This window comes from Apteryx mantelli, chromosome 26, assembly GCF_036417845.1.
Source record: "Apteryx mantelli isolate bAptMan1 chromosome 26, bAptMan1.hap1, whole genome shotgun sequence".
Classification (NCBI taxonomy): domain Eukaryota; kingdom Metazoa; phylum Chordata; class Aves; order Apterygiformes; family Apterygidae; genus Apteryx; species Apteryx mantelli.
The window spans coordinates 1,965,185-1,983,715 of NC_090003.1; the positions used below are offsets into that span (position 1 = coordinate 1,965,185).

Sequence of the window (18,531 nt, forward strand, 5' to 3'; positions counted from 1 at the left end):
CTCCATCAGAGGTCTCTTTTCCACTCTTCGGAAGTTTATGGTGAATGGCAGGGAGCCAGCCCCCATGGGCATAGGATGGAGGTGGCTTGTTCTCAAGTGTTTAAAAGTCTGACAAACCGTTTGCAGTTCTAGCAGGGATCAACACATTTCTAGAATTAAAACCAACATCTTGGATAGCAAAAATGCTCTGAACAAGGACTCTTTCTTTAATCCAATGCACAAGGGATCTTTCTTTACCAAGCTATAAAATCACTTACTACAAATCAATTATTTTTGCACTGATTTATTAGCCGCTCTCCAGCTGTTCAGATCAGCACTTAAAAAAATTTCCTGGATAGTCATACTTTTCAAAAGCACTTTCTCTGGAGAACTGTTGGTCCAACCTCATTATAGTCTTCCCTGGTGACCCACATATTTCTAAATGCTGTTAAGCTGGTAAGGACAGAAGCACCAATCCACATGGAGCACATCCTATCTCTTGGTGAGATGATCTTGACAGGAGTTGTGTGGGGAATTCGTGTCTTTAGCTCTTTCAGAAGCCTCTTCTTGAAACCTCGGAAAAGAGTTGATCTGCCTGATAATAGCACATTCCTTAGGATGTCCGGCCAGATATGCCCAGCACATTTGGCAATGCTCTGGAGGACCATCCCCCCAACCTCTGGTGCAGGGACACCTGCCTCAGCAGGCACAAAAAGCGCTTCAGGAGCTCGGAATAGGTGGTCTCCTGCCTTGACGGCATTTCCATCAGGGAGAAGGTACTCACGTATAAGTTTGGCAGGCTTTTCCTGCATTTTTTGGCTAGGATCTAAAGCCACATAGCACAGCTTCTCCTTCATATCCCTCACAATTTCTCTCTCTGCTGTGCTTACAAAGGAACGCCCAATCTCCAAAAGGAGCCTAGCAAGGTATTTAGTCACATCTCTGCCTGCAAAATCCAGCCTGGTGATGCCTTGTATCAAGCAATGGCCCTCGTAGACAGGGAGCGTGACAGTAATACCATCGCCACTGTCCAGCACTAGTCCGGTTGTTCGGGCACAGGCATAAAGGGCTGTTAGTGCCTGCAGAGCCACGAAAAGAGCAGGCACCCGGAAGCTTTCAAACATGCTCTCAGCCATATTTTCTCGGTGGGACAGAGGATTGAGAGGGGTCTCGGTCAGCAGTGCTGGCCTCTCACTGGGTTTCATTCTGAGTTCATATTTATATAGATAACTCCAAATCTTCTCCATGTCATCCCAGGATGTAACTATTCCATGTTCCATTGGGTAAGTAAAAGACAAGACGCCCCTTTTGGACTGGGCTTCTTCCCCGATATAATAGTCCTTGTGACCAGCTCCACACATGACAAGTTTGGATTTCGGGTATCCCACAACAGTAGAAATAACCAAACGGGGTGCCCGCTCTCACGACAGACCAGCCTTGCACTGTCCAGAGCCATTGTCAAAAATCACTGTGGGGGTCCCAGCGGCCGCAGGCTCAGACATTCTCTGCAGGACAGCTGCTGTCTCGTGGCAGCAACTGCTGACACAGAACGTCGAGTCAAACGCTCTAGATCTCTGAGTCACAAACAGGCACAATTCCTCCGAGCTCACAACCCTCCATCGCTGCACTGACAATACTGCTTCCTCGAGAAAGGCCAGGAGCATTTCCCATGTGTCAAACTTAACTCCAATTTATTACAACACTGTTAGCTGAAAGGCAGGAGAAATAACTTAAAGCCAATTCATTTTAACTAACAAAAGCACGAACTGTCCCTTTTTATGTCTAACCTACATCACAGCTGGGTTTATTTAAGCCCTCTTAAAAGCATCTTCTATTTACAATGCCAGGGCCAAGCTCTTTGCAGTCAGCTGCAGCAATCCACATTTGCTTGAAGCTGCTCAGGAAACACCAATCCAGGAAGCAAATTGTCTGCTCTAGGTCCTATAATCTTTATAGGAACACCTCTGGGGACCTGATATTCTAATCCCTTTAAAATCCACTTGTCTAATCCATAAAAGAAAGACGAGCCTCCAGACAGCACCACGTTCCTATACAAAATGTTACAATTGCTGCCATCACATTTCTTAACACTGTGGGAAATCATTGTAGGAAGGCTGGGTCCCTCGCTGCCAGTTCTGCGTGGCTCAAAGAGGACCTCAGATCCTTCGAAAAGCAGAGTGCCAATCCCCACAGCAGTTCTGCTGGGCGGCCTGTACTCTTTCTGGCTTCCTGGCCAGCTCCTGCTCCGGGTCTGTAGCCACACAGCACAATCCTTGATGTCTTCTACAAAGCTGTTCTCCTCCATAGATTTTGCATAACAAGGTTCAGTTTCCCAAAACAGCTTTGTGAGCAGCTCTGTGATGTCCCTGCCTGCAATGTCCAGCCTTGAGACTGCATGGGGTAAGCAGTAGCCTTCGGAGACTTCGGATGCCTGCTGTCTGTGGCTAGGCCCGTGATGCGCGCGGAGGTGCAGAGTGACAGGATGGCTTGGGCGGACACATAAAAGGCAGGCATCTTGAACCTTCTGAGCAGCAACTGTACTAGTTTTTTTCTGTTCTCTAGAGGGCTCAGAGGGCTCTCAGTCATTAGCACTGGCCTCTCAGCTGTCTGTATTGCCATCTCATGTGCATAGATGTGCATCCAAATCCTCTCCCTGTTATCCCATAAGGCAACTACGACATTTGCAACGGGATAATTCAAAGACGACACCTCCTGTTTGTGCTGGGCTTCCTCTCCCACATACCATTCCTTCTGACTCTCTTCTGACACGGGCACTTTTTCCTTAGGATGCCTAATGACACACTGAATAATATGCCTTGGGCCAGATTCTCCCGAGAGCCCAGTCTTATGCACTTGTGACCCACTCTCAAAAATAACAGCTGAAATATCCAAAGCTTTTGAATTAGACATTCCTACAGCATCCCCTTAATATTAATAGTTTTACGCAAAGACCGAGCCTGGAAAGCTTAGTTGTAAAGGTTGGAAGATCTGTCTCCTAAATGCATCTTTTTGGTTTCACGAGACAAGTCCTATCAGTCCAAAAGATAGATGTGGCTCCCCGCTCCCTGGCTACTGTTCACGATTGCTACCTTTGCTCATGTGGTACTCGAGCGCTACTCTTGCAACACATAACGATGAGCGCCTTAGGCACCGATTGTTTGATGACCATTACAGATTATGTACCCTTTTAGTCTACTAAGTCATCTAGTCATTTTTTTAGGAAATCATTCAGAAAATGTTTTTAACTGCTTGAAAATCTTTCCACTTTCGGAATGCCTTGAATCTAATCTAAATGCCTTGAATCTAATCTAACTTCGTTTTAATTTCAGTTTTAAAAATGTGGAATCCTGACTAATTTCATGCAGAAGCTGCTGCTGGAAGGCCATAGTAGAATTTAAATCCCAAGGCCAAAACCAGGCTCCCAGAGGGCCACTTGCAGCAGTCCCAATATTATATATTAGTCCCAATGCTAGTCTGATGACATCAGCAAGAACGGTTGGGGCTAGAAGTGTTGTGGAAGCAGTGGCAATGGCTCTAATCACTCTAGGACAATCTCTTAAACTAGGCAAGAAAGCAGCAATGGCGTCTTGTTATGCCTCCAGTTCCCAACCACAGGATAAGGGTTTGGAAGAGAGAATGCAGACAAGGTTCCAAGCTGTGAAATGAGGGAGGTAGGAACATACTGTGCCCACCCTGGAGACAATAAACAGTAAGATGTCTCAAAGTCCTCGTTACCAATGTGTTTAATGTTTTATTTTCATAAAGGTTTTGTCAGCCAATAAACACACAAACAACTGTAGCACCTTTTAGGTCAGTCAGCCCTCAGCAGGGATTCTTGCTTGTGCTGTGTTGTAGCAAGACATTCATTTGGTCTGGCATTCTCCTTAAAAGCATTTCCGGTGGACTACGGCTGCCCCAAAATCCTTGTAATCGCTCTCAGTGACCCACATTTGTTTGAAAGATGTCAGGCAGGTGAGGATGGAGGCCCCAATCCATACAGAGTATTTCCTCTCAGGGGGGGCAATGATCCTCACAGACATGCCGGGAGGCACTTGCAGCTGCATCTCCTTCAGGATCCACTCATCCAGGCCGGGGAAGAGAGTGGACCCACCTGAGAGCAGGATGTTGCCATAAAGATTCCTGCGCACATCAATGTCACACTTCATGACGCTATTGAAGATCATTTCGTGCACGCCAGGGGCTTCAACTCCAGTGTTTGCAGGCATGAAAAGGGTCTCTGGGGCACGAAAGAGCTGATTGCCTGTCTTAAGGATATTGCCGTCAGGCAGTCTGTATTCTTTCATGATTTCTTCTGGTTTTGTTTTCATTTCTTGGATGGGGTCTAAAGCCACATAGCACAACTTCTCCTTGATATCTCTCACAATTTCCCTTTCAGCTGTGCTAACAAAAGAGTGCCCGCTCTCCAAAAGGAGCCTCATAAAGTATTCAGTGATATCTCGGCCAGCAATATCCAGCCTGGAGACAGCATGGGGTAAACAATATCCTTCGTATATGGGGACAGTGTGGGTAACGCCATCCCCACTGTCCATGACTATTCCAGTGGTACGTGCTGATGCATAGAGTGCCAGAGTTGCCTGGACTGCAACATACATAGCTGGCACCATAAAGCCTTCAAACATGATCTCTGTCATTTTTTCCCGGTTCTGTAGAGGATTGAGTGGGGCCTCAGTCAGCAGCACTGGCCTTTCACTAGCTTTGATTCTCAGCTCACACTCGTATACATGTCTCCAGATCCTTTCCATGTCATCCCAGGATGTAACTATGCCATGGTCAATCGGATAGTTCAAAGACAGGACCCCTCTTTTGGACTGAGCTTCCTCTCCAATGTAATACTCTTTCTGTCCAGCTCCCAGCATTGTAGCTTTGGCTTTCAAGTGACCAACAATTGCTGTAAGAACTGACCTTGGAGCACTGTCACCGGCGATCCCTGCCTTGCATAACCCGGATCCGTTGTCAAAGATTACAGCCGGGACATCCAAAATGTTGGGGTCGAACATTCTTCGCAGAGCCGGTGGCTCCCTGCGAGCCGCTTCGGGGAGCCCAGGGCACCGCGGGGAGTGCTGACGTCACGCGCGGTGCTGTCTTCCCGGTCTCCTTTTACAGGCTGGTCACCATTGCCAGGGAAGTCTTTTCAGGGATGCGCAGCTTGCTGCTTCTAACATGTCTACCCCCAGCTACCTCATAATGGCCAGCGATATAATAATATGTTTTCCCAGTGAGTCACCCGGTCCCAGACGCTTCCTTAAAAATGGCTGGCGTAGCTTTACCGTGTCTCCAGTCAGAGGACTGTCAGTTCACCTAGTCTGAGCCATAGGTCATGGACCATGAAATGTATGTCTGTACTGAACCTAAAACCAACTCTTTTATCAGAAAATAAAAGCATGTATTGCAAAATACGTGCGTGAAAATAATTAAAATCTTCACACGTGCCTCTGGCTTAGCTAAGAGTTTACAAATACTTGCAAGAGTTGGTGAAGATTAGGAAAATTTCACTTCCTCCTAAGTATCAACAGAATCGTCAATTTGCTTTTCTGAATAATATCTGCATTAGAAGCAGATATTTGTCACTGCATCCTCTCCAATCCTTTATAGGAAATTCTCAAAAAATATTTTTAAATAGTTAGGACTATGTTTGGCACTGGCACTGGCATTCCAGGGTCTTTTTTTCTGTCCTTGTTACTTAATTTAAATACTATTCTCTGGTGAAATCACACACGTGAAAAAAATAATTTCTGACTCTTGCTGCTTTAAAAAACCCTGGCAGCTTTAAACAACGCTTGTAGTACCTCCGAGCGCCAAGAAATGCCTTTCCCTGACGCACCTCCAGCTTCGGCTGCTGCTGAGCTGGCCTGCTTGTAAACAAACAAGCCACGCAGATGTCCTCCGTCTGTGCTCGCCTTTCCCCGTTCAGCACTTTGCTGAAGGAGCACAAACTCTTCTTTGGAAGTTTGTTCAAAAGGATTTACAATATCCTAGACCTTCACAACTGACCCTGTTTCATATCTACTTACTTTTTTTTCTTTTGCTTCAAGAGAAAATTTCCCAAAGAAGGACATTTCAGGCTATACCTTTGAATCCAATCAGATCTGACAATCCAAACCAATTTAGAGAGAAAAATTCCTCCTAAAAGAAAATCACTGTATAACTTCATTTCAAATCCACGGCTGCTGCAGTTTAATTGCTTCTCCCTGTGGCTCTAAATCCAAGTCAGCTTCAAAGTGAGGGTGGCTTCTATTAAATTTAATTACTTTTTCTTGCAGCTTGCATGGTAAAGGTGCCAGCTACTAAATGAAGGTGGTTATGAATCAGAGGCAGATTCCAAGCAAAGATATATATTAAACAAAAATTTTAAATGCAAGCAAATGGCCTCCTGGTGCAGCAACTTTTATGCCCCAGATGAACTACTAAAAAAAAAAAAAAAAAAGAAGAAGCCATCTAACAAGGGATCAGCTCTGTCTATGTTATTTCCATTTTGCTTAGACTCCAGACACGCTCATGTTAAATGCCACTCTATCCATTTCAGCAATTTCTCTAATCCTCTTATTATTTGTGTACATATATTTCAGTGTGTGGCACACTTATTTTCATGCATGCTTCTATATTAATGTCAACAGGTGTCCTAATCATTTAAGAGGTTGTTATAGTCATCACACTGGAAGCCCCATTTAATCCAGCATGGTCTGCATGCAGCTTACAGCGAAGCATTCGGTTTTGAACATGATGTTTAGTATTAAAACAAGGGAATATTGACTGTGATTATTAAATGGAGGTTCAACCTAGACACAGGAATGCTCATCTAGTCCCACACACTGGTTCTGTCATAAACCGCCTTAACGAGGGCATGTGTGAATTAACTTTGTTACTATAGGATTTGTAAGAACATAGGTGAATTTGCTATTTGTGTTCAGCGCAAACTGAAGATCTCAGCTCACAGGAGAGGCACCTTGAGGCCACAAAAGTTTTGCACGCTCCCCTGGCAGTATAGCTTCACCTGACACAACAGGACTCGGCTCAGGAAAGGAGAGGGCTCGTTTTCCAACAGCCCGTCTGCCTTTGGCCTTTGAAGCTTACCAGGCGCTGTCAGTGTGGAGAGACGTCAGGAACAGGACTGAGACAACCAAATTCCTTTCATAGTAGCTGCGAATGCCTTAACTCAATGGCATACACTGTTTGCCACCTCTCACTGGGATTGCATATGAATTCGAAGCCGAGAGGTGCATTGGAAACACAGTAATGCATTTCCACGACATACCAAACATATGAGCTCTGTCCCACAGATATTGGATTGTAAACATTCATAGGTAGTTAAACATGTTGTTTATAGGCCACTCGTGCTTACCTACAACATACGTCAGGGCTAAGCACACATTTTCACTTGCTGGCTTGCACATGGCTTTGCGCTTTACTGACCATGTCGCCTGCACAGAAACGGCTCCCCCCGGCAAGCCAGGCCTCGTCCTTCCTCCGCAGCAGTCCCCTATCCAAACACTACTGGAGACAAACGCGCAGCTCAGGCCAGATGCTGAGTGAATCAGGCCAGACTGGAAAGCACCTAGAAAGGGCTGATGAGCCCCTCTGAAAGGTCTGCGTGCACCTGGGGCGAAACAGGAGGTAGGGAAGGGACAGCAGGCCCACGGTAACTCATAGCCCATATGCCCACATACCTGTTTGCCTGAAAACCCCAGCGACCTGAATTAATGTGTAACAGCTGCAGCAAGGGGGATAAAAGTCTTTCTAAACCTAAGCGTTACCAAAGAAAGAGAGAGACAAGTAGGACCAGAGACTGACTGAGAGATGCTTCTCTCCATCCTTTTCCGCACCAGGTTATTTTGGTATGTTCTCTGTATTCTCATTGCTTTTATGTAGGCCCTGTCATCCACAGCTGACTGTTTTCTGAGCGTAACCTAACTCAGAGCAGGCACAGAACAGGGCAGCAGTGGAGATGACATGATTATAGTACACCAAATACAGGGGAAACCTCTGAAATACTAATTTTCATCAGAGAAACCTTCCACGAAACACAGACAATCATGATATTCTCTGTTTCACATTGAAAGGGGACAAACACAAGAGATTTGGTCACACCTCAAACTCACTCCATTCTGATTCTTTCTCAATTTTCTACAGGCAACTGAGTTTCTTTGGCTAATTCAGTTCTTAGGAAACCTCAGACATGCTGCTCCAAGCAAGACCTGCCATATCCATCACAACCTTGACAAGTAACTTGATGAATTGGCATAAATTTCTCCATCAAATAACTGAGCTTTCTTAGGCAAGATATACCTGCCCCTTTATTTTGGCACACCTCCACTCTCCCTCTTCCTGCTCCACCTCCTCTCACCTCCATCCTTGTTTTGAATCCTCCCTAAAATGCTGGTATCTTCTCGGCTTACAGTTTGCTTGCTTGCTTCTGTGAACGGGAAGGACAGATGTCAGGCTGTTGGCTAAAAAGCTATGTGACAGCCTGTCTGTCAACAGGGTGACCAACACAGCTTTCCAAGTGGATTTTAAGCCGCAACTTTTGATTGCCATGAAGCTTCAAAGAAAACATATTTCTGTATCTCACTTCTTACGATCAAACTTCCTCATTAATCAGTCCTGTGGCATCAGTCCAGCACATATATGTGTACATTTTATTTAGCTGCAACTAGGTATAGGCATAAAGATAACAAGCCTAGGTTGGGGACTATTTTCAGCTACTGTAGTTGAGAAATTTTTTTGCAGTATCTTTGTTGCATGCGAAAGTAAAACGAATAGTTGGCATTTAGCTGTAACTCCGGGGAAGATTTTTTGACCTCAGATATGCTAAATACATTAACAAGGAGAGAATAATAAGAAAGAACAAGAGGCTGGCATGTGATGGCATAAATCTCAAGGCAGAGAGTCATGTAAGCAGAAAAATATTGCCTTTGGATGTACAGTAGTAATTCAGCACTCTGGGTATCCCAGCACTTGGGGGTATCCCAGAAACAAACCAAGGGATTTATCCATTGCACTAGCCAAGCTTACATTTTAGAAGTCTATTCTTATATAGTTGAAAGATCACAGTTGTAGACCCATCTCCCAAGAGCATACATGTGATTTGTGTAATAAATTGCAGCGGACTCATAGAGTGAATCCAAATGCATCAGAAACATATGTTTCAAGGGAAAATACGAGGAAAAGAGGGTATTTTTACGCAGGGGAAGTTTAAGTGAGGAAGGCTTCAGTAAGCAGAAAAATATTTCTGTTCAGAATACCACCATTCACAGGGAAGGGAGGCTGCTCACCAGCATCTTCTCCACATCCTAAAAGCCTGGACCAGTGGTTCACAGTGCCTGGAAGTATTAAAAATGCATCAAATGCTGCAGTAACACTAGAAACCTTTACCAAGTCAGCTTGTCAGCACATAAGGACAACACTTTATCTATGCCATAAATCATTCTGGTAGAGATACAAAATGAATTTATTATTTATATTGACACAGCGCATGGAAATCAGTCAGGCTAACCTAGGGGCTGTAGAAATAAAGAGCAAATGGCAGGCCCTGCTCCGAAGAATTCAGTCTGAAAAATGAGACATAACAGGTGGATGAGGCAAACAAGCAGGCCAGGGTGGAAGGCAAGGGCGACAGTGTGGAAGGCATCAGGGGCTGAGCGCAGTTTGTAGCCAGTAAGAAGCAGTAATCACCATCACAGATGCTTAGCTCTAACAACTCGATAAGATCCCTTTCTTCACACAGGAGCTGTGTTTGATTGCTCCCATACTTGTTTCCATTTAAAATTCCCATTTTGCAATGTCTTCGTGACACTCCAAACATCCACAGCGCTCTTTGAAGTCAAATTTTAATGTGTTTATTGACACCAGTTATGATATTTCAAAACACATGGGCTACAAATTGTTACCATGTACTCCTAGTGTTTACAGTAATCCCCATATGAAAACAAACTCTGCCTTTCCCGATGGTTTTACATCTTCTTGCTGACTCACTTGCCTTTGTTTATTTAAACTCCTGTTGTTGTTGTTTTTTTAATATATATTCAACACGTTTTAAACGTAAAACAACAATCTGTGGATTTAATATAGTATCGAAAACTTTTGCATTCGTTTTTATGGGCACCGCATGGCCAAAATCCTCCTCTTCAATTTTCTTTGCAGATCCTTGACTTGCGAGATGGAGTTTCCACGTCAACCCCAGCAGTTAACCCCGCGTGTGCAGTTCTCCTAACTCCGAGGCCAGGGGCACACGCGGGGTTAACTGCTCACAGGACAGCCTGGCCCAGAGGAGGCTTCCCTCTAATCTCCAGAGGTTAGCAGTGGGCTTAATCTGCAGCAAGGGAAGTTTTTGGAGGAGTTCAGACACTCGCCCGTCAGAAGGGGTCGCGGTACCCTTCCTCCCTCGGCCGGGGCTGAGCTACGAACGCCCCGGTCCCTCCCGCCCCGTGAAGGCGGCTTGGCCCAGCTGTGACCCCCGAGCAGCACGAGACCGTTGGGGCCTGCGGCAGGGCTTTGCCACCCTCCCGGGCCGGGCAGGACCGTCTGCCTGCTGAGCTCCCGCAGGAAGAGGCACTCGGAAGCAGATACCGTCCAGGCACATGTCTGGGCCATAAACAGACTTCAGTAGGCAACGCGGAGCCAGGAAGGTTGGGCCCTCCACCACCGGGCACGAAAGAAGTGTTCCAAAGCTCTGCTTCTTGGTGCCTACTGGTCTAACTGCACGATCCCATTAAAGCCGCTCCAAGCCACGAGGCAGGCCCGGTCTCCCCGCACGGGCTCCGAGAGCCTTCCAGCGCCTAGGCTCCTTGGCGGCGGCGGGGACAGCTCCAGGGGCCGCACCGGGGAGAGGGGGCAGCTCTCCTCTCCTCCGCCCGGGCCCGCTCCCGTTAACGCCCCTGGACCAGGCCCTCTGGAAGGCAAAGCCAAAACGATGGCTAACTTTGGCTGCAAACAAAAACACTGGGGAAGGGAGTAAAATCAATGCTTGCTAAATAGAAAAAAGGATCTAATTCAGTGGGGAAAATATGTTTATTTCCTAGTTCCTAAAAGCTATTGGAGAGAGGGGAATTGATATTGTACACAAATTATAAACTATATAAAAGATTACAACTCATTGTCCTTTTAAAGGAAACTTAAATTACTGCATTGCTAAACTGGAACAGCTTTGGGGATTCTTTCGTGGTCTCCTACTCTTGAGTTTCACAAAGTCAAGCCAGTATCTCTGGGGGTGGCTGGATTTAATAGTATCATCTAAAATGTAATAAACCCTGCAAGTGATGAACAACTGGGAAGGTGCAGACCCCACAGGGATTCAAATTTAATTAAACAATTTGGAATTCAGCATCCAAGAACCACTCAGAGTTCACACGTCATTTTCCATTTTGGAGAAAAGAAAATAAGATCTATACCTAGGAAATGATATAAATTATGCATAAATAAAAGTCTTGGATGAAAATTCACATATTTAAAATAATAGACTTTATTCAAAAATGAACAGAAGGCCAGGAAAAGATTGTTATTCCTTACTGCATGAATGCTCTGAATCAGGTAAAATAATTTCACTAAGCTGAACTCCAATCACTCAGCCACAAATTAGCCTTTCCTGGGGAAATGGTATAACTGAGGCCTCATGGCTCCACTCTCTGAAATAGCTCCATCTCCTACAGGTTGCCCCAGAATACTAATGGCAAGAAGGGAAGATTTTAGAATTAAGACACAGGTACAGTAGCCAAGAGATGCACAGTCTATTTCTAGTTCTCCTCCCTCCTGTCGGACCATAAGCGTTGTCTCTGCAGCTCCGTACTGCAGTGACCACCTATAAAACAACTGCAATAATCTCACGCGCCATTTCCCGCAGCTCGGCAGATGGGAAATTCCAAATTGCACCTGGTGCTTTCCAGCACCAGTACAAATAACAACATTTGACAGGAAAATTAAAGCAAAGCGAAACTTTTCACAATCCTGCAAGCATCCTCTCCCCCACTCAGACAAATCAGACCACTTCAGCACAGGTGGATGGTATGAAGACACGGCCTGCAGCTGGCCATCCGGCCTCTGCTTACAGCTTGAGTGTGCTGTTCCCTGTTACATGTGAGGCTCCATGTCTGCACAGCATTTATAAAAGAAAGCAGAGGTGTTGGGAGTTTTGAGGCTGAATGGTGGGAAAAAGGAAAAGCAGGCCTCCCTCACTCGTGGAAAACTGTTAATTCAGCATTGAATACGTAACAAACCGTTCTGGAAACTCATTGTTGCTTTAATTCTAATGGCTGTTGGGCTTGGGTTTATGCACAAATTGTTAAAAGCTGTGTCTGAGGTATGAAAGCGACAAGTGGAAAGCGTTCCCATGAAGTATGCAGGATCACTGGAACCAGGCCAGCGGTTTAGGTCAAAACTCAGTCACATGTCCTGTTAGTTGGTCCGGAACATCCTTCAAATCCAGCTAAGCAAACAGCTCGGAGAGCTCCGTGCCAAGTGCCAACTCCAGCTGGCATCCTGGTGCATTTTATTCTACAGTTATTGCAAGTTTGGAGGTTATGAAAAGTTTACTAATGAGAAACATTTCAGGAAACTGCGCCAGCAATTCAGGCTGAGAGAAGAGCTGCAATGACATGAATATATATAACTTTGGTGGAAAGTCTGAAATGTCAGTTCCACACGCCGAGAGCAGCCTCACTGTTTATAAATCCCAACAATTCTGAACATCAAGAGCAAGCTCACAGATTTCTCTTAAGATGTTTACGTTGTGCTTTCTAAATATTTAAAACCATTGATGAAATTAAAGACAAAACTTTCACGATGTTTTGCTTCTCAGTTATTGGGTTCATTTTGGTTTGCAGGGAACGTTCTTCTTTTGTAAACATGAATCTGATATGGCAAAAGGGGGGTGAGAGCACTGAGCAGCCGGGGCTTCTCAACAAACTGTTTGGGTAACCAAGAAAACCCTCTTTACATGATCTCCCCAAAATTCTGCTGAGAAATAAGACGTTGATTTGCTTCCTCATGAAGAAAAACTTGCAAGCAACATTATTTTTTCACCAGCACAGACAGGCAATCAGGCTTTCAGTATCTTTTGCAATTACCACATTTGTGTCCTTATTTTGCTACTGTCTGGTGCTTTCTAAGTTCTGACCAGAGCAATATTTACATGCTGCTGATAGTTATGCCCTTTACAAACATTTACTTGGAGAAGCAGCTGAAGGGGAAGTTAAGTCAGTAACTTCATATATCTGTTTTGTTTTTTTTTAACCATTCCAAGTGATCAGTTCAGCTTCAAACACTCACACTGGTGCAGCAGCCCACCACCAAATCTTATTTAAGAGAAGACAAGGCAGCAAAATCTAAAGACAAGCTTCCTCTGCTTGTTGATTCGAAGAAGATAATTCTAGCTGGCACTGCCAGAAACTGTACAGAAGGATCTTCCACCCAAGCAGTGTGCTGTATCTCCAGAGATGTTCCTCACCCAGGCTGTTTTTAAGGGTTACAGACACTCAGGTGCTCTGCCATGCGGTAGATGGATTTTCACCAGCTGGTGAGATGGTACCTACAAAGGCAAAATGCTGCAAATGTGCTTCTCCCTGCACCTAGGCTTGAGAAAAAACATGTCCCATTTTAGAACTGGCTATCAACAACTCACATGACAGTAAAACAGATATATAAGATGCAGAGGACGGGATGGACGGGTGGATGGGGAAGCTGCTGTCTCAGAATTCTGGAACCAGCTACAGATGCAGAGGCCATTTGATTGCTCCTCCGTGTCAGGGAAAGGGAAAGGCTGGAAACCATTTCACTGAATTTGCACAACAAAACAGCTTAAAGAACTTTCTTGAGCACTATATATTTATTTCTTTAATTTTAAAGTCCTCTTTTGGCTGGTGCTCCAATTGGCATTTGACTGACATGAAAAGAAAAGAAAAGCCTCGCTCCCATGGGATTTCTAGCAGAATATTCAACTTATTAGAAGTGAAAGAAGAAATACTCAAACTGCGAGCAAAACCTCTGCTCCCATCTTCACTCTAAGACAATATTTGGGTGCAGTAGGAGTGCAGAGCAGTGTTTGTCTATCTACCAGTGCTATTCATCACTGCATTTACCATATTTTCCTTTGCCTTCCAGAACTCTTGGCTTCCCTCATGTCTGGGTGTTTTCTAACCAGCCTTAATGCAATAAATCAAAGCTGTCAGCATTGGAAGAAAATTAATGTGAGAAGTTGTTCCAAAGGCCACCAGCCCTTTCCCTACTCTGTGTGCTGTATTAACCCAGGATTCCTCAATAGCTTCCAATGTGCTTTGCTACTTTCACAAGGTTTTGAGGATATAGATGCAGTTTTTGAAGGGTGGCTTTGAATCTTATCCTTCAAGCTAATGAATTCCTGGAATTTCTTTGAATTTCAGAAGGAAGTGAAAGTGCTCAGTACAGGCCCAAATCTGAGCCTTGGCCATTTCAAGCCAAGCCAAAAGCAAAATCCAGATTCAGAGTTAGAACACACCAGGCTTGGATCTGGGATTTTGGTTTGGACTTTTCATGAAGAAAAAGGCCAAGCGATTCAAAAACAATCTTCTTCCTAGGTCCTGCAGTGATGGCACTGGTTGAATTATTCATTGTGAGTTATTTATCCAGAGAATGTGGCTGGCATTTACGCTGAATAAATTACTTAGAAGTTTTGATTTCTTGTTTCATTACTTGCCCTGCTCTGTACCACTCAGGAACTCCAGCCTCTTCATTTCTGAAAGCCTCTTTTTCCAAGTCTGAGAAAAAGAACACTTGGGAAACAACCTTCAGCTGGTGCTGATTTGATACAGCAAATACCTCCGGGGAAAAAGGACAGCCTGGCAGTTAAGGCATTTTCTTGGAACTTAGGAGAGCAATGTTCTTATCCCTATTCAGCTGCAGACGAACTCTATAACCCTGGGCAAATCACTTAGTTCCCTGCACCTCTGGTTGCACATTTATAAAATGGACAGAGCAGTATTTCCCTAAGAAAGATAATGTACGGCCAGACATGTTAAAGATGAAGAATTGCCTAGTTACTACGGAAACTGGAAAAGCACCTAATGCAGATAGAGTTTAGAAATAGATCCTCCTGACTGAAAAATCATGAGCAATCGGGAACTTTATTAGGTAAAATCCATCATGTTGCAATCAGAAGTATTGTGGGAGCTGCTCATAGCTTCCTTTAATAGAAAGTACCATTTTATTAGAAGATATGTTTCTGGATAAACATTGTCATTTTTCCCTTGCACATCTTCAAATTCTCATATTTTAATGCATCTGTCTAGACTTGCTTTTCTCCAATGGCTTGGGACATTTAGGAGCAATGAAAAACCTTGTTCTACCAGTCAAAGATCATCAAAACCGGGACTGTCATTACACAAATTAGCCCAGAAGTCAAAAGCCTGGGACATATTGAGAAAGAAATTCAATTCCAAAACTAAAACCTCATGAGCCATTTAAAGAGAAAGCACCAAGCAACTGCTAAATGCAACTGTGGCAGTCTTCCAGCACGAGGAGGCTAGTGTTTTAATTAGATCCTCACAAAACTCCTTTGCTCTCTGATTTCATATCAGACTTCATCTGTCAGCTGCTCAACCATATATTTAGAGGTAGCCCAGTCAGAGTTTTGTCCGAATACAAATGGAGCAAGGACTTCAAAACCCAGGCCAGTGTTTGCAAGTTAATCCCTGTTGCAGAACCAATGAAGAGAATCCAATCGCCGTTTCTTTTGCCCAGCTCCCAAAAAAACATCGTCTTTGCTCTCTTATTTCTCAGAATCTGACTGATGAATTTGTTTTTTAGAAAGGTATTTAAAATACGGAGGTTCCCCCCTCCTGCAACACATCCAATAATAATAATTTTGAGGTATTTCAAACTTTAGGCCTTAAACTACTCCTCATTGTCCCTTCAAATTATCCAAGTCTTTGACATGAAAAGTCATTATTTCCAAAGACTCCTGGCAGCAGCACTTACTGAAGTGAGGCTGTTCAGGTTTGGGAGTTTAAAAATGGGTTTGCCATTGCAAATGGCTCATCGAGTTACAGTTGTGTCTCGGTAGGGTAAAGCACTCAAGGCTTTCAATTGCAGCAGGCCCTGCTGACTCAGGGAATGAAAGCTGTGGAACTGCTGGCAAAGGAAATGCTAATAATTAAAGCAGTAATCGTGACTCTGGGGCAAGAAATAAATGCCTACAGGGCGACGAGAGATCGAATAAACAAAGCAAATAAGAGCCTCATGCTGCACCATGCCATAGAGCAGTGATTACAGCTGGCAGCAGAAGCCCCCCCGGCCTTCTGTGCCAGCACAACAGGTAACGCTAGGTAAGGCTCACAAAAAACAGAGCCACCCGCCCAAGGGAACAGCAGGCGGTCTGTTAGATTGGAGCGGCTCATTCGGCAAACAGCTCTGCACAGCACTGCTCACTGCTCTCCTTTTTGCGCAGACGAAAGGCTCTCACCCAAACACTGGAAAACCAATTCCATGCTCCAAGGGATTCTGCTGGGCACTCTCCAGGGTCATGCTCATCCCGGGAGAGAAAGCCTCTCATTTTCAGTAAAGTGGAGGATGTTCTCCATCGGTAGTGGGCACAAAGAGTATTTGCTAATACTAAAATCAAGACCACCAACAACTTTTGTCATTTTGTGGCTAGAGATGGCCTCATTTTGGAACCACAAACGCCATTAATTATTTTGGGGAAATTATTATTGAAACAGAGTATTGACCCTGAAATGACAGCAGCAGTAGAAAGCCATAAGAATGATACTTAAGACCTTGCACTGCACCTTACAGCCAAGAGCCTCAAAACACTTTCCAACCAACCAACTCCTCCTCCCCCTCACAGTATTGTTCCAAGAACACCATCAGCTGCTTAATTATAGTGGAAAGCAATGAAAAAAATACATCAAACACTTTACTGATAAAACTTTTCCACACAAGCCATGGTGCTAGAGGATCATACACATAAATTAAATGCTCTGTGCAGCTGTGAATGAGAAAGGATGAGCCATGCCCAATTAGGAATGGAGAAGAACTGTCTACTCTTCAGTTTTGGACTACACTGAGAAAAGATACCTGAGAACATTGGTATGTGCTGCCTTGTGCCACTGAGTTCCTGGGGGAGACCTGGGATACCGTTTCAATAGAACAGTCTATCCTTAATAAAACATCCCAGTAAGGGCTCACTGAGTGCCCTACAGGGATTCACAGGGCTATGTTCTCTTTCCTAGTTCTTACCCCAACTCCTCCCATCCCGTTTCTCCCTTTTTTTCCCTATTTAGGCAGTAAGCATACATACGTCACTACCTAGAATATTAGTGCTAGGAACCCTTGATATAAATAATAAAGAATATAAGAATAATTACAGATGGAAGCCTTTGTCCCCAATAACTTACAGTCCATCATTGTTTATTGTTTGTGCTATCCCGGAAATGTTCCCAGTTAGTACGTTCCTACAGCTTTTCTGTGAAGTAGTTCCCTGAGAGAAGTCCCATGTAATACATGGCATGTGAAGTGCTAAGTGCCTTCCAGGAAACACAAGCTCTCTGCAGACCTGGGCAAGCAGTGGATAGCCGGGCGCTCTCTCTGGAGGGCTGTGGACAGGACATGCCTCCGAGTAAAGTCCGGCCCCTTGTGACTGGCAAATAACTTAATTTACTGTCATTCAGGTGTCAGGTTCCACTTCCTTGTTTACTGAATGTAATAATATCCTTCAGTATCTGGCTTACACAGGGGACTAAGTGAAGTAATTTGACAGCAAAAATAAACAAATGAAAGGAGTCTTTAAATACATCAAAGAGAAAGTGTGCCACTATCTGTGGGACGATCATTGCACGCTGTACCACTGGATACTAGCTCTGAAGCAGAGATGAACTTCATGTTACTGCCTGCAGGGTCACAGGTCAAGAAACACTTTACCCCTATTTGTTATATACCTGTTGTTTGTTATACTGTATTTGTAATACTTAAAATTCACTTGAGTTTTCTCTTCCCAACCTGACAATCCTTCTTCCCAAGGAATAAACTTTATTCTTTACTTCAAGGATCAAGATAGGAGGCTACTCTTTTTGGCCCAGGAAATCCTTGCCAGGAAGACACTGAAACTCAGGGATAAAGAAACCAGGGAGGAAATCTGGTCCAGGATATTAGGAGTGGAAAGTAAAAATCTTTTGTTACACTATCAGTAAATTCAGTGTTGCAAAGGAAACTTCCCATAGAAAGGACTGAGCCCTTCATTGCATGCAGCTAAGAAAAAAAATCAGTCATTTTTTCATTTGTGGGTGTTTTTTTCTTTCTAACAAAACTGGCCTAATGATGGGAGTAATTAAATTATAATGCCTACACTATTGTTTGAATGAGGCAAACTCCCTCACATGCCATTAACGTACTACTGCCAACAGCAGCCAGGGAACAGCCTCAACAATCGAGAGGATTTTCCAGCTCACTGTGCGATTTGATCTCTATAAACCGCCCATAACATATACTGTACGGCAGTAAATCATTTATAACATTATTATCCACCCTTCTGGGATCAGAGTGCAACCACTAAGACAACGCAAGAAATCTGGG

General features: G+C 44.3%; 3 protein-coding genes across 3 annotated transcripts; all 3 read right to left on the reverse strand.

Moving 5' to 3' along the window:
- Positions 1–347: 347 nt before the first annotated feature.
- LOC106485747 (actin-1-like) lies at positions 348–1,481 on the reverse strand. The gene is given in 1 exon segment (XM_067310909.1): positions 348–1,481. A coding segment is annotated over 1 exon segment (1,134 nt).
- Positions 1,482–1,843: 362 nt separating this feature from the next.
- Positions 1,844–2,889, reverse strand: LOC106485720 (actin-related protein T2-like). Its single transcript, XM_013944156.2, is given in 2 exon segments — positions 1,844–2,412; positions 2,415–2,889. Coding segments are annotated over 2 exon segments (1,044 nt in total).
- A 974-nt stretch (positions 2,890–3,863) lies between these two features.
- LOC106485746 (actin-1-like) lies at positions 3,864–4,997 on the reverse strand. The gene has a single exon (XM_013944189.2). It carries the CDS (start codon positions 4,995–4,997, stop codon positions 3,864–3,866), a length of 1,134 nt encoding a protein of 377 aa, XP_013799643.2.
- Between the last annotated feature and the right edge of the window lie 13,534 nt (positions 4,998–18,531).